Source organism: Vombatus ursinus, unplaced genomic scaffold (genome assembly GCF_900497805.2).
Source record: "Vombatus ursinus unplaced genomic scaffold, bare-nosed wombat genome assembly UNPS02005286.1, whole genome shotgun sequence".
Classification (NCBI taxonomy): Eukaryota; Metazoa; Chordata; class Mammalia; order Diprotodontia; family Vombatidae; genus Vombatus; species Vombatus ursinus.
In genome coordinates this window covers 3952334-3964431 of record NW_020945064.1, presented here as the reverse complement: position 1 = coordinate 3964431, position 12098 = coordinate 3952334, and the positions used below count along the sequence as shown (strand labels likewise).

The window sequence follows — 12098 nt, the reverse complement described above, 5'->3', positions numbered from 1 at the left end:
ACTTGCTCTAGAAGTGGATACCATTTTTCATCATGTGTCCTTTGAAAAGGTCTTTAATCATTGTATAGATCAGAGTAGCTAAATCTTTAATGGTAAATCATTACAAAAATTATGTCACTGTATACAGTGTTCTGAGTTGACTAATTCTTATCTTGCCTGTTTTATCTAAGAAGAAGAATGACCTTTGGACCAGAGAGAACAGAACAGAAATGCTTGGGGGGTGTTGATAGCCAAGATAAATAAAAAGAGCTAGTAAGATAGCAGCTTGCATCCTTTGATTCATTCAGGTCACCTGCCGGAGGGCCTGCAATCTCTATGTGAAGTGTTTCGAAAACCTTGAAGAACTGTATAAATATTAGCCCTAAAGTAGGAAGAGAAGTGGCAGATGTGATTGCTGAAGCACTGTCAATGATATCTGAAGAATGTGGAAAATGGGAGGAGCTCTGCATACCCAGAGAAGGGCAGGTGCCCCAAGTTTCAAAAAAAAAAAAAAAAACAACTTATTAACGAGATCGTTAGTGACATTCTCATTCAGCCCTTTATCCCCTCTCGCTGGGACAGTAGCTTTCTAATTGTCTTTCTGCCTTAGGTCTCTCCTCTTTCCCCTACGTCCTCCACATTGAGGCCAGTGGGCTATCCCTAAAACTCACGTCCGATCATGTTACTGCTCTTCTGTTCAAGAATGTTCTGTGGTTTCCCATGGCCACTGCTTATCTGTGTACCAGTTGTATTCTTCCCCACCTCTCATCCAGCCTAGTTTGGTTTTGTCTTTGTCTCCTTCTGAATGTTCTGTGCCTTTGTCATTTAAAGTAAGCCTACCTTCCCAAACTCATTACACGTTGGTCTCCTTCACACACTCTACTATACAACCAAATTTGCCTTTTTATTCCTCCCTTATGACATTCCGTCTCTTTCCACGTCTTTACACTGATGTTTCTCCAAGCTTGAAATTTATTCCTTTCTCTCCTTGTCCTCTCAGAATCTCCCGCTTCCTTCAAAAGGAAGGTGTCAGGCCAGTCACCACTCCCCTATGTGGGTTTTTTCATGGTCCCCCCCACCCCAACCCCAAGATATCTTATATTTACTTCGCATACATTTTGTGTAGGCTTACATTTAAACATTTGTTTCCCCCAATAGAATTTAAGTTTCTTGAGGACAAGACTGTTTAACTTTTATCTTTTAACCCCCAGGACCTAGCACCAAGCCTGGCACTTAATGATTGCAGATTGATTGTTATAGAAAAAGTAGCTGTGATTACAAGGAATCAGGATGATTTCATAAAGAAGTCTGAACATGCCAGACTCATTTTACTTCCTTTTTTCAATAGGTTTACTAAATTGGTAGAGCAAAAAAAATGCCATAGATATATTATCTCTAGATTTTAGCAAAGCATTTGATAAAATGTTTTGAGCTATTGTTGAAAAGTTGGAGATATGTGGAGTGGATGCCAGTGCAATTAGTAGGTGAACTTGGAATTGGTTGAAGGACTGGCCTCCAAGAGTGGTCATTAATGGCTCAATGTCCTTTGGCAAGGGGTCTCTAATGTAGTACCCCAGAATCTGTGCTCGACCCTGGGCTGTTCCACATTTTCATTAGTCACTTGGATAAAGATGTAGATGTCCTTGTCAGATCGGCCAGTGACACTAAGTTGGGAGGGGTTGCTAACCCACTGAGTCACAGAGTTAGGATCCAAAACAGTAGTGACTGGTGAGAACACCGGGTTGGATTTGAGAAGAAATTAAGCAGAGGTTTAGATGTGTGTAGCAGCTTCATAGGGACAAGATGAAGGGAGAAGCGGAGTTGGAGCGCAGTTTGTCTAAAAGAAGGTCCAGGGATCTTAGTGGACAGATGAAAGGATCTGTATGAGTCAGCAGCGTGATACAGCAGCCAGAGGGTCTGATATGATCTTGGGCTGCTTTAAGAGAGGTGAGTCTCTCTGTGCTCTGCCCTGGTCAGCCAACATTGGGCATATTGGGCTCAATCTCTGCACGTGCCGTTTTAGATCAGACGTTGATTGGTGTCCAGAGGCCTCACGCCCCGTGCCTTGTAAGGATCGGTTGAAGGAACGGAGGGTATTGAGGCTGGGGAGGAATGACACACCTCATTGCAGTCTTTAGGAACCTGAAAGTTTGTCCTCTTTGGCCCCAGAGGACACCAGGCAGGCGGGAGCTACACACAGGTAAATTCAGTCTGTTAGTCAGTCCACAAGCACTAAAGCCCTTGCCTTGGTCCACGCACCAGTGTTAAGCTCGAGCAGTCCAAAAGTGGCACGGGCTGCCTCTTGAGGCAGTGGGCTCCCCGTCATTTGGAGCTCTTCCAGCATAGGCCACCCATCTGTCTTTGGCTCGAGCTACTCAATGACCATCCAGTTCTGAAATTCTGTGATTCCACACTGGGGTTTCACGTTCATTGGCTCTCTGGGTGTGTGTGGTGGCGTCCTGATAAAGTCTTCTATCTTCAAACCTGTAGTATACCACACATTCGGCCAGAGCCTAACACAAAAAGTCAGTGTTTAGGAAGGTGGTTGCCAAGGTCAGGCTGTTTACTGTTAACAGGCTTTCTTTGGTCTTTCGCCACACGCTTGTGTCTGGGAGTATTAAATATGGGCGCTGATGATAATTCCCACACGTTGTATGAATTTTGCTTTTCCCTTGGCCTTTCGTCCAGAGCTCTGACCTGACCTCCTAAAGCATAATCCTCCCAAAGTCTGTAGATTTAGACTAGATATGCTCTAAGATTCCTTTCGTGAAGGTTCTAAATCCTATGAAATACCCCATACTTCGTGGTATTGAATACTGTTAGGGAAATTCCCTGTCTCCCTGGGCCCATCCCTAGAAACTGGGACAGCTCTTCTCTGACCTGGACTTTGAGACCAAGACATTTGTGAGGTGGCTTAGGCCAGTTGGTACCCAAGCAGAGCTCCATTCAGACCTAAAACAGTGCCACGTTCCCCCTGTTCAATAGCCTCTACGCTGACCTACCTCCCCACCCTGGTGCCCTGCAGCCCAGGAATAAGCCAGAGCTAGCCCAGAACCAGAGCTGGGTTAGCAGCAGATCTACCCTGAGTGATGAGGAGACCAGGAGAGCTTCTCTGGGCCTGTCTCATTTCCACATCAGACTCCTTCTTAAGTTCTGTTTGTCACTACTGCTCTGCACCAGCCCTGCTACTGAGTTAGTTGGGGAAGGAGGCATCGCTGCCTCTTCTCTGCAGGATATCTGCATTATGATTATCAAGGGCAAGGAAAAATGAAGCTCTTTCTCCCGAGTCGTGAGTCGTAATTGAGTTCAGTTTAAATGCCAAGATTTTAATCACCTTCCAAGGACAATGGTCCCAAGACCCAGAAAGCAGCAGCCTGCTGCCTGTGCATACACCGAACCACTTTTGAGCCTCCTTTGTTCTATTTCTGTGGCTGTGGGGGTGTAGGAAAGCTGCTGCAGTCCTCTGATTGCTATTTAAAGACATTCTGCATGCTGCTGCTGCTGCCGCTGCTGCTGCTGCTGCTGCTGCTGCTGCTGCAGGGGTTTGCATTCACGCCATCTCAGGATTGATGCATGACCCAGAGAAGCCCTTCGGTAATGAGGAGCAGCCCAGATGGACTCATACAAGTATCATCTGACTTCACTCCTCTTGCCTCCTTTCAGAGCACTTAATCGCTAGCTGCCATCTTGGTCTGTGGCTCTTTGGCTGCCCAGCCAGTCTGCCTCCCAATAGCCTTTTTGGTGCCTCAGCAGTTAATCCCTTTCTCTTTATTCTTCAATGAAGGTAGTTAGTAATACCCTGCCTACTGGAGCCTCCAATCAGCACTTGAGGCACTCTGCCCATTTGTAACAGTCAGACACAATCCAGAAAGGGTAAAAACTGCATTTATCTCTGGGTCTAACAGAGAAAATGCTTTGAAAAATAAAAAAAAAATGTTTTAAAAGCTCAGCAACCTTCGATTTATAACAATGCATAGAACTTCGAGCACATTCAATATTCTATACCTGTCACGCACGGATAACACCCCCCCCCCCCAAGACTACATTAGTAATCCTGGCTTTCTTTTCTGACTCTCCCAAAGCTTTCAGTGAAATGTCTGAAGAGCCTGGTCTTTTTGTTTAAAATGGTGAGATTTCTTGCCCCGTGCCCATCAAAGAGGAGGTATAAGCTTTATTGATAAAGAATGGATTCTTCTCCCAGCCAGAAGCTTCCTCCAGGAGGTCAGGAGCACCTTCACCTTCTTCCCCTTTGCCTTTCATTTACTCACTGCCCATTATCTTAGATTATTCATCACTTGGACAAAAAACAGTAAAACCCTTAATCCTAATTGTGGTTTGCTTCTATCCAGTTTATGCAGAAAAAATTCCTCTCTCTAGCTATATGACACTTGGCTTGGTCTAGACGTTTGAGCTGAACAGATATGCTACTTAATAAACAGTTACTGTCTACATTGAAACCTGATTTACTGATTCCCCAGGATTTCCGAGAACCCAAATGATCTCACAGCATATTTTCTGCTCTTCTTTTCTTCTTCCTTTTTTTTATCATGAACTTGACAAACATTAAGTATTAATATTTCCTTATGCGAAGAACAGGAAAAGAGATTTGGACATGAAACCAGGAATCCCCATTATGCACATTTGTTTCTTTTTTTAAAGTTTATTTTAAATTTAACATGGTCATAACAACCCTCTTCTGCTTGTATGTGACCCCTTTTGAACTTCTTTCTGTTCCCTTCTGTGTACTTTTAAATGTTTTGTTAACACTGTTTTCTTTCTTTATATTTCTCTTACTGCCCCCTTATATTTCTACTCCACTTGCAAAAAAAAAAAAAAGCCCTCACTTGAAACAAAAAGTTTATTAAATTAAAACAAATGCAGATTAGTCTTACCTGATAATGTGTGTCTCACCCTGGGGCACTGATGTCCTCGGTCTTCCCCTACTTCTTGGCCCAGTTCTCTAGCCATCCTTCATTTCTTTCCCAGCCGTTGTCTCACCCACTGCTTTCCTTCTCTCCTACCTAGTTCTGGAAGCATAACCAAATTAATTTTGTCATCGTTTCTGGAAAGAGTATGTCAGCCTATTCCCCTATGACCTCACCCACCATCTTTGTAACTTTCCAAACCAATATTTCCCTTCTTTGCCATCACTCTTCTATTTGTCATCTTCCACTATTAAACTGTAAGTTCCTTGAGGGAAAGCACTGCCTTTACTTTTATATTTGTATTCCCAGTTAGCATAGTGTTTGGCATATAGTAAGCACTTAGCAGATCCTTTTTAATTTATTCATTCTGCACCATCTATCTCTCTGCTAAGAAGTGGGAAAACTGCTTCATCATTAGTCTTCTAGAGTGTTGATTAATCATTACATCAGTCAGAATTATGAAGTCTTTCAAAGCTGTTTTCCTTAACAGCTGTGCTCACTCCACTCTGCATCAGTTCACACAAATCTTCCCAGGTTTCTCTTGGCAAAATAATGTTACATTTTCACTCCTGTACCAGAATTTGTTCAGTCCTTCCCTACTTTGTGAGGAGGAAAAGCATTCTAGGCATAGGGGACAGCCTATACAAAGGTATTGACAAGAGATGGAATGTCATGTACAATTAAACACAAGCAGACCGATTTGGTTGGAGCATGGTCAGTCAGTCAACAAGCACTTATTAAGCCTTTACTATATGCCAGGCACTTTGCTGAGTGGTGGGAACCAAAAAAGGCAGAAAGATAGTCCCTGCCCTCAAGGAACTTACATCCTAATGGGAGAAAATGGTACATAAAAGGAAGATGAAAAGTAGGGGAGGAAAGGAAAGGGAGGGGCATTCCTTGGGGACAGGATATATTAGAGAAAATCTGGAGCGGTAAGAGACCTCGATGACCGGGGTGCCCTCCTTAAATGGAAATCCTAGGAGAAGCCATCTGGCCAGATGGAGGGTCTGCAGGGGCAGAGGGTACTTCCCATGTGTGAACTCCAAGGCTGAAATGAAGTGGCGCAGTGGATAGAGTGCCGAGCCTAAAGACAGAAGACTCTTCTTGAGTTCAAATCCTGCTTCAGACATTTACTAGCTATGTGACCCTGGGCAAGCCCCAGTTTCCTCATTTATAAAATGAGCTGGAGAAGGAAATGACAAACTACTCCGGTATCTTTTCCAAGAAAGCCCCAAATGGGGTCACGGAGAGTTGGACATGTATGAACAACAACTGAACAGAGAGTTTCCAGGATGAAGAGGATTCAGAGGCATGGTGGAGGAATTCCAGAGTGCAGCCTGGAAAGGATGGATGGAGTATCTGAGGGGAAATAATGTGTAACCAGTCTAGAAAGAAAGACCGGAGCCAGATTGTGAAGGACTTTAAATGCCAAGTAGAGATGTGTATATGTTATACAAAAGGTTAATTTCTTATGACGTGGTCAGAATTACACTTTAGAGATAATCAGTTTGTGATCAACTATGATAGACTTAAATCTTCTCAGCATTACAGTGATCCAAGACAATTCCAAAAGACTCATGATGGAAAATGCTATCCACCTCCAGAAAAAGAAGTATGAAGTCTGAATGCAGATTGAAACATACTATTTTCACTTTTTGTGTGTGTTTTTTTGTTTTTTTCTTTCTCATGGTGTTTCCCTTTTGTTCTGATTCTTCTTTCACAACATGACTAATGTGGAAATATGTTTAACATGATTGTACATGTATAACCTATATCAGATTGCTTGCTGTCTTAGGGAGGAGGGAGGGAGAAAATTTTGGAACTCAAAATCTTGTAAAAATGAATGTTGAAAACTATCTTTACATGTAATTGGAAAATAAAAAAATAGTATTAAGTGAGAAAAAAGAAATATTAGTTTGGCAAGTTTGTGAAGGAAGGAGGAGAAAGAGGGAGACTGGATGCAGGGGGATTATTTTGGAGGCTATTGTAATAGTTCAGATGAAAAGTGATGAGGGTCTGAACCAGGGCAGTTATGGTTCAGAGAGAAAAGAGAGACGTTGAGGTAGTCTAATCAACCAGACTTGGCAACTAATTGGATTGGAATGGGGGAGAGTGTGGAATGAGAGTCATAAATAATGCCTAGATTATGAACCTAAGCCAAGAAAAGTGGAAGTGTCCTCACCAAAAATAGAGAAGTTACTAGAAGGAGTGTGTTTAAGGGGAAAGACAGTTTGTTGTATTTGGGATATCTTGAATTTAAGATGCCTGTGGGTCTTCCAGGTGATGTCCAGTTGGAGATAAGAGAATGGTATGGTAGAGAGATGAGAGATGGATATGTAGACATGGCATAGAGATGGTTGTTGGATCCATGGAAACTGATTTGATATGAGACAGAGAGAGGGAAAGCAGAGGGCAGAACTAGACTAGATCCAGGACATAGCCCATCACACCTAAGGGCCAGGATATGAAAGATCAAACTGCAAAAAAGACCGAAAATAATCAGTTCAGCATGTAGAAAGAGAGCAGCACAAGAGAAAAATGCCATGAAAACCCAGGGAGGAAAGACTCTCCTGAAAGAGGGAGTAATCAAAATAATCAAAAGGTATAAAAAGTCAAGAAGGTAGAGTGAATAAAGGTCTTTGGACTTAGCATGAACACAATCATTGGTAACCTTAAAGAGAGCGGTTTCCATCAAATGATGAGAATGGAGCCAGTTTGTAGAAGGTTGAGAAGTGAGTGGCAGGTAGCAGTGGAGACAGAAGTGTAGATGGACTTTTCTAGGAGTTTGACTCTGAAAGGAAGGAGAGCTATAGAATGACAGCTTGAGGAGATGAGAGTAGTATCAAGTGAAGGCTTTTTAAGAAGGGGAAATTCTGGGCATCTTTGTAAGCAGCAGGGAAGAGACTCAGTGGCTAAGTAGAAATTTATAATTATGAAGAGAGAGAGGGGATGGTTGAAGGAGCAGGCCACCTTATTCTTCAAGACTGGACCAAAGGAGGAGAGGACATTGGACAAGAGGGAATTAGGGATAAGTGCCACCATTTTTTTTTTCAGTGAAAGATGAAGCAAGGTCCTCTGCTGGCAGGAAGGAAGTGGTGTTGGTGATAATGTAAGTTCCTTTAGAAGAGAGAATGGGATAGAAAGTCAATCAGGGAAAAGTGAAAGGGTTAACAAGTAACAGTGAGAGCCCAGATGAGACTGGACAGCATTAATCTGTAATGGATCCAATCATTTGTAATGGGATTTCTTCTGTCTTTGCTCAGCAACACAAGAGTGGTGAAGGGAAATAGTAGAAGGAATCCAGAGTTGGGGTCTGGAAAGGAACAGTGGGTAATAGGACAGGTGAGCAAAGAATTCACTAATTATAGTACTTAGCCATAGGGAGATATATCTTAATTTTTTTTTTGTATTTCACATTGTAGGGCTAAAGATTACTTTGTTCAAACTCTGACATTTAAAATATATTTTTAAAAAAGAGAGAAAGAAATCTGCTGGATCTAATTTAGCTCTTTCCCTGGGGATTGTGCTCATTTGTAATTATTTATGATAACTTGATCCCAGGATAATAACAGAAAAATTGGAGACATTCTTCTGGCTTCACTGTAAAAATCACTTTTAATTCGCCCCTTTTTTCCTTATGGTTTTCACTGTCTTATCTAGTGTTAGGATATTCCAGATCAGGGTCTTTGAGGAAGGTAGAAATGCTCATTTTTGTCTTTCCTATTGTGAGTGCACCTGTGAGAGCTTATAGCTCTCCCCTCCCCTTTTGAATGTACCATGTGTTCCGTGATATGTTCTAGGCCAAGTCCATAGCGATTGACCGAACCTATCCCTGCAGCATCCATCTTACCTGCTACAACAAGTCCATGCCAGGAAGAGGAAAAAAATGTCAGATGCTTTTGGCAAAGTGCCCTTGCCATCCCTCCTTGACTTTCCTCAAACAAAGAATCTGACTGCTTCCTAAGGATACCCCCAATCAAACTGCCTCTCAGATAGCAAAGTGGTTCATTTTCACCACCCACTGTTGTAAACCGAGTTAGACGAATTCGCCCCCACCCTCAGTACAGAGTGGGATGAGTGGCAGGTGTGCTGAACTGTTAATGAGAGGTTTCCCATGTGGGATTGCCTGTATCCTGCCCACCACAGAGACTCCTGTGTGTAGCTTTACCTTTGAACTCTCTTTATGCTCAGCCTGTGATCTGAGGGATTTGATGACAATCCCTCCTTGACGTGGTGCTTTGATCCATGGGGAGTCCAGAGGAAGTGCTGTGATGTGTGGGATTCCCAGAGTTACAGGGATTCAGTGAGGAAGGGCACTGTGGTGAGTTATTGGGATTAAGTTTTTAATTAAAAAGGAGTTGTGCTTGACACTTGGTGCCGAAAGGGGAGATCCTGCAGCCGGTGAGAGCGACCTTTGCCCTTTTACAGGTAACTCATATTCAAGGATGAAGCATTATTGAAATGCAGGTTGCTGCTATTCTTATCATACAGGTTATGGTGTGTGGTGTGAACAATTTAGAATCCACATCTTGTTCCCTGTAGGGAAACGAGGGGTTCTCTTCCAAGTTGTCTGCCCCAACAGGCATGAGGTCAGTTTGAAAAGAGGACCCCAACCACAGCCACTGGTGTTCTCTGGCTGGGCAGTAGATTCCCCCAGGACAAAGGTGCCCTTGCCACAGATAAGGCACAGAATCTATCAGAATGAGGGCACACCCCTGCCCCTTAAGGAAGCTTGCTCATTCAGGGCTTCCTCTCACCTGTTCACCTCTGACAGAGACGGGAAGGAGGGAGAGGGAAAGTGAGCCAATGTGTATCTGTGTCCTCTCTCTGTCTCCCTCTCCCCTCACCCCCACGGTACTCCTGCATTCTGATCAGCAAGAAGGAAAAAGTCTTTGAAAAAGAGCAGTCTATTCTTGTATTGAGTGGAAGATATCTAATAAAAAAAAAGATATCTAATAAAAAAAACACGAAGTGAAGATTGGCCGCCTAACTTTTATGGGGCTTCACCTGTTCAGTTGGGTGACAAGTGGAGCCTGGGAATGCATGTTCTCTCAGTATCCTGTTCTTGCTATACGTTATGGCACCAGAATGACGAGTGTATGAGAGGAGAAGAGGAGGCATCCTTGGGAATGCTCCCAAAGATTTCCCAAATCCTTATCATGATGTGACATCGGAGCATTCGTCATGAGGGACAGGAGGGGTGATGTCTAAGGAATCTTCTCCTGGTTCCCAGGGAAAAGTCATAATAGGAGACATTGGAGGCTAGAGAACACCTGGGGGGCGAGAAGAGAATTGGAGGGTGGGTGATTCAGAAAGTGGCTTCAGGGAAAAGCCGGGGGCCTCCTAGGCCCCATGAGCTGAGCGCCTACTTGGAATGTGGGCAGCCGCCTGCCATTTTGTAAAACAAAAACATTAAGTTTTGGCAAATATCGCTCTCTGGAGCTTGTTGGCTATGAAGGTAACTCATCGCTAGCCAGGGGAAGCTGGGTGGTATTGGAAGGGTTTGTTCTCCTGGCCACATTTTCATAGAGTGTGTGTGCCTCTCCCCTCAGGTGCTGAGAGATGTCCTGAAGGACCTTTACCACCTGCTGAAGCACGTGGTCCGTTTTGAGCCAGATGAGGCTGCCAAGCTGCATGCCCAGCTCGCCCTGGAAGAACTTGATGAAATTATGAGAAGCTTCCTGTTCCCACCACAGAGGCTGGAAAAGAAGATAGTGGTGCTCCCATAGCATGCCCTTCCACAACGGATGGTCAAGTTTGGAGCCTCGAGACAAGCTGGGTGGCAAACTTCCTCCAGAAAGGGGCCCCCCTCCCCTCCTGCTAACAGCATGGCCACACAGACAGCTTCCTGCCCAGGAATGTCACCTGGGGTCTCCCTGCCTATGACCAGCCTGCCATGGGAAATGAGAGGGAAGGATTTTGAGGCACACACTTATCCCCCTCCCCATTCCTGCCCTAATCCCGTTAGGTAAGAAGTGTTTTTGTAAAGAAAACATTTTTATAGGAGGTGGTGGCATTTGATGACCTAGAGATTCTCCTTGTGACCTCCTTCCCCAGTGAGAGGCTCATTACTCTCAGTGGCAGTCACAGTGAGGAGCAGCTGTCCTTCAATGCTGATGAAAGCGGTCATTACCACTGGGGTCATTACTGCAGGTGGGGAGAGGAAGGGACCAATGTTCCATGGAACACTCACCAGAGAATAGGTTGATTTTGGCTACAGGGAGCCAGAAAGGGGATCTTGGGAGACCATCTAGTCCAGCCCTCCTCCTCATCTCACAGATGAGGAAACTAAAGCCCAGAGGGAAGTCACGGGGTGAGTTAGTGGCCTCCTGACAGCCTGGGCAGGCGTCCTTTCCCTCTGCCACCCTGGGCAACCATGCTGGTGGCATTCCCAAGGGATGGTCACAGAATGGACAATTCCTGAGTGGAAGCCTCCCGAGCTTGTCGAATCCTCCAGATAAGAAGGGCAAATTCTATCAACGTTCTCTCCCTGGCCTCCTTTTTTTTTTTCTCTTTTTTTTTAGGCAATTGGGGTTAAGTGACTTGCCCAGGGTCACACAGCTAGTGAATGTCAAGTGTTTGGTATAAGGCCAGATTTGAACTCAGGTCCTCCTGACTTCAGGGCCGGTGCTCTATCCACTGCGCCACCTAGCTGCCCCTCTGGCCTCCTTTTCCCACCCTTTTGTGTATTACAACGTTGTCCATGGTAAATGGGGTTGGAGGCATTTTAGATATTTGCAGATGCCGATGATAAAGAGTGATGAGCATTGTTCCAGTTTCTCCCCATCTTAGAAAAATACATTTTCCTAAACACATCTCCCTGCTGCACCTCCCTCCCTTTGACAGAGGGGACGATCTTAGTTCTGATGGGAGAGGGGATATGTTTAGAAATGAAGGTGATATTTAGAAAATCAATAAAAATGTTTAGAAGAAAGATGTCGTTACGTGGATTGAATTGATAGTAAGTGCATTGAACACAGTGTTGGGCTCATGATGCCAATCTGTGAAAGTATCCTCAGGTGATGGACCTGCCAGAGTCTCAATTGCTTTCCAGCACAACCGCTTTCACCTTGGCTAATTTAGAGACTTGAGTAACCGAAACTCTGTAGTATTATTCTGAAGTATATATAAATGAATGATAATAGCTAGCATTTATATAATTGGCACAGTACTTTATGCATTGCCATCCCCACA

The 12098-nt window shown here is 44.1% G+C and overlaps 1 protein-coding gene across 1 annotated transcript in view; it reads left to right on the top strand.

Annotated features, from left to right (window-relative positions):
- Positions 1-11461, top strand: part of TANGO6 (transport and golgi organization 6 homolog) — a 198530-nt gene extending 187069 nt beyond the window's left edge. Inside the window, exon 18 of the mRNA XM_027847693.1 lies at positions 10457-11461. Within this exon, the coding sequence (XP_027703494.1) occupies positions 10457-10633 (177 nt within the window). The 3' untranslated portion in view covers positions 10634-11461. The remainder of the gene's footprint in view (positions 1-10456) is intronic.
- Positions 11462-12098: the final 637 nt, after the last annotated feature.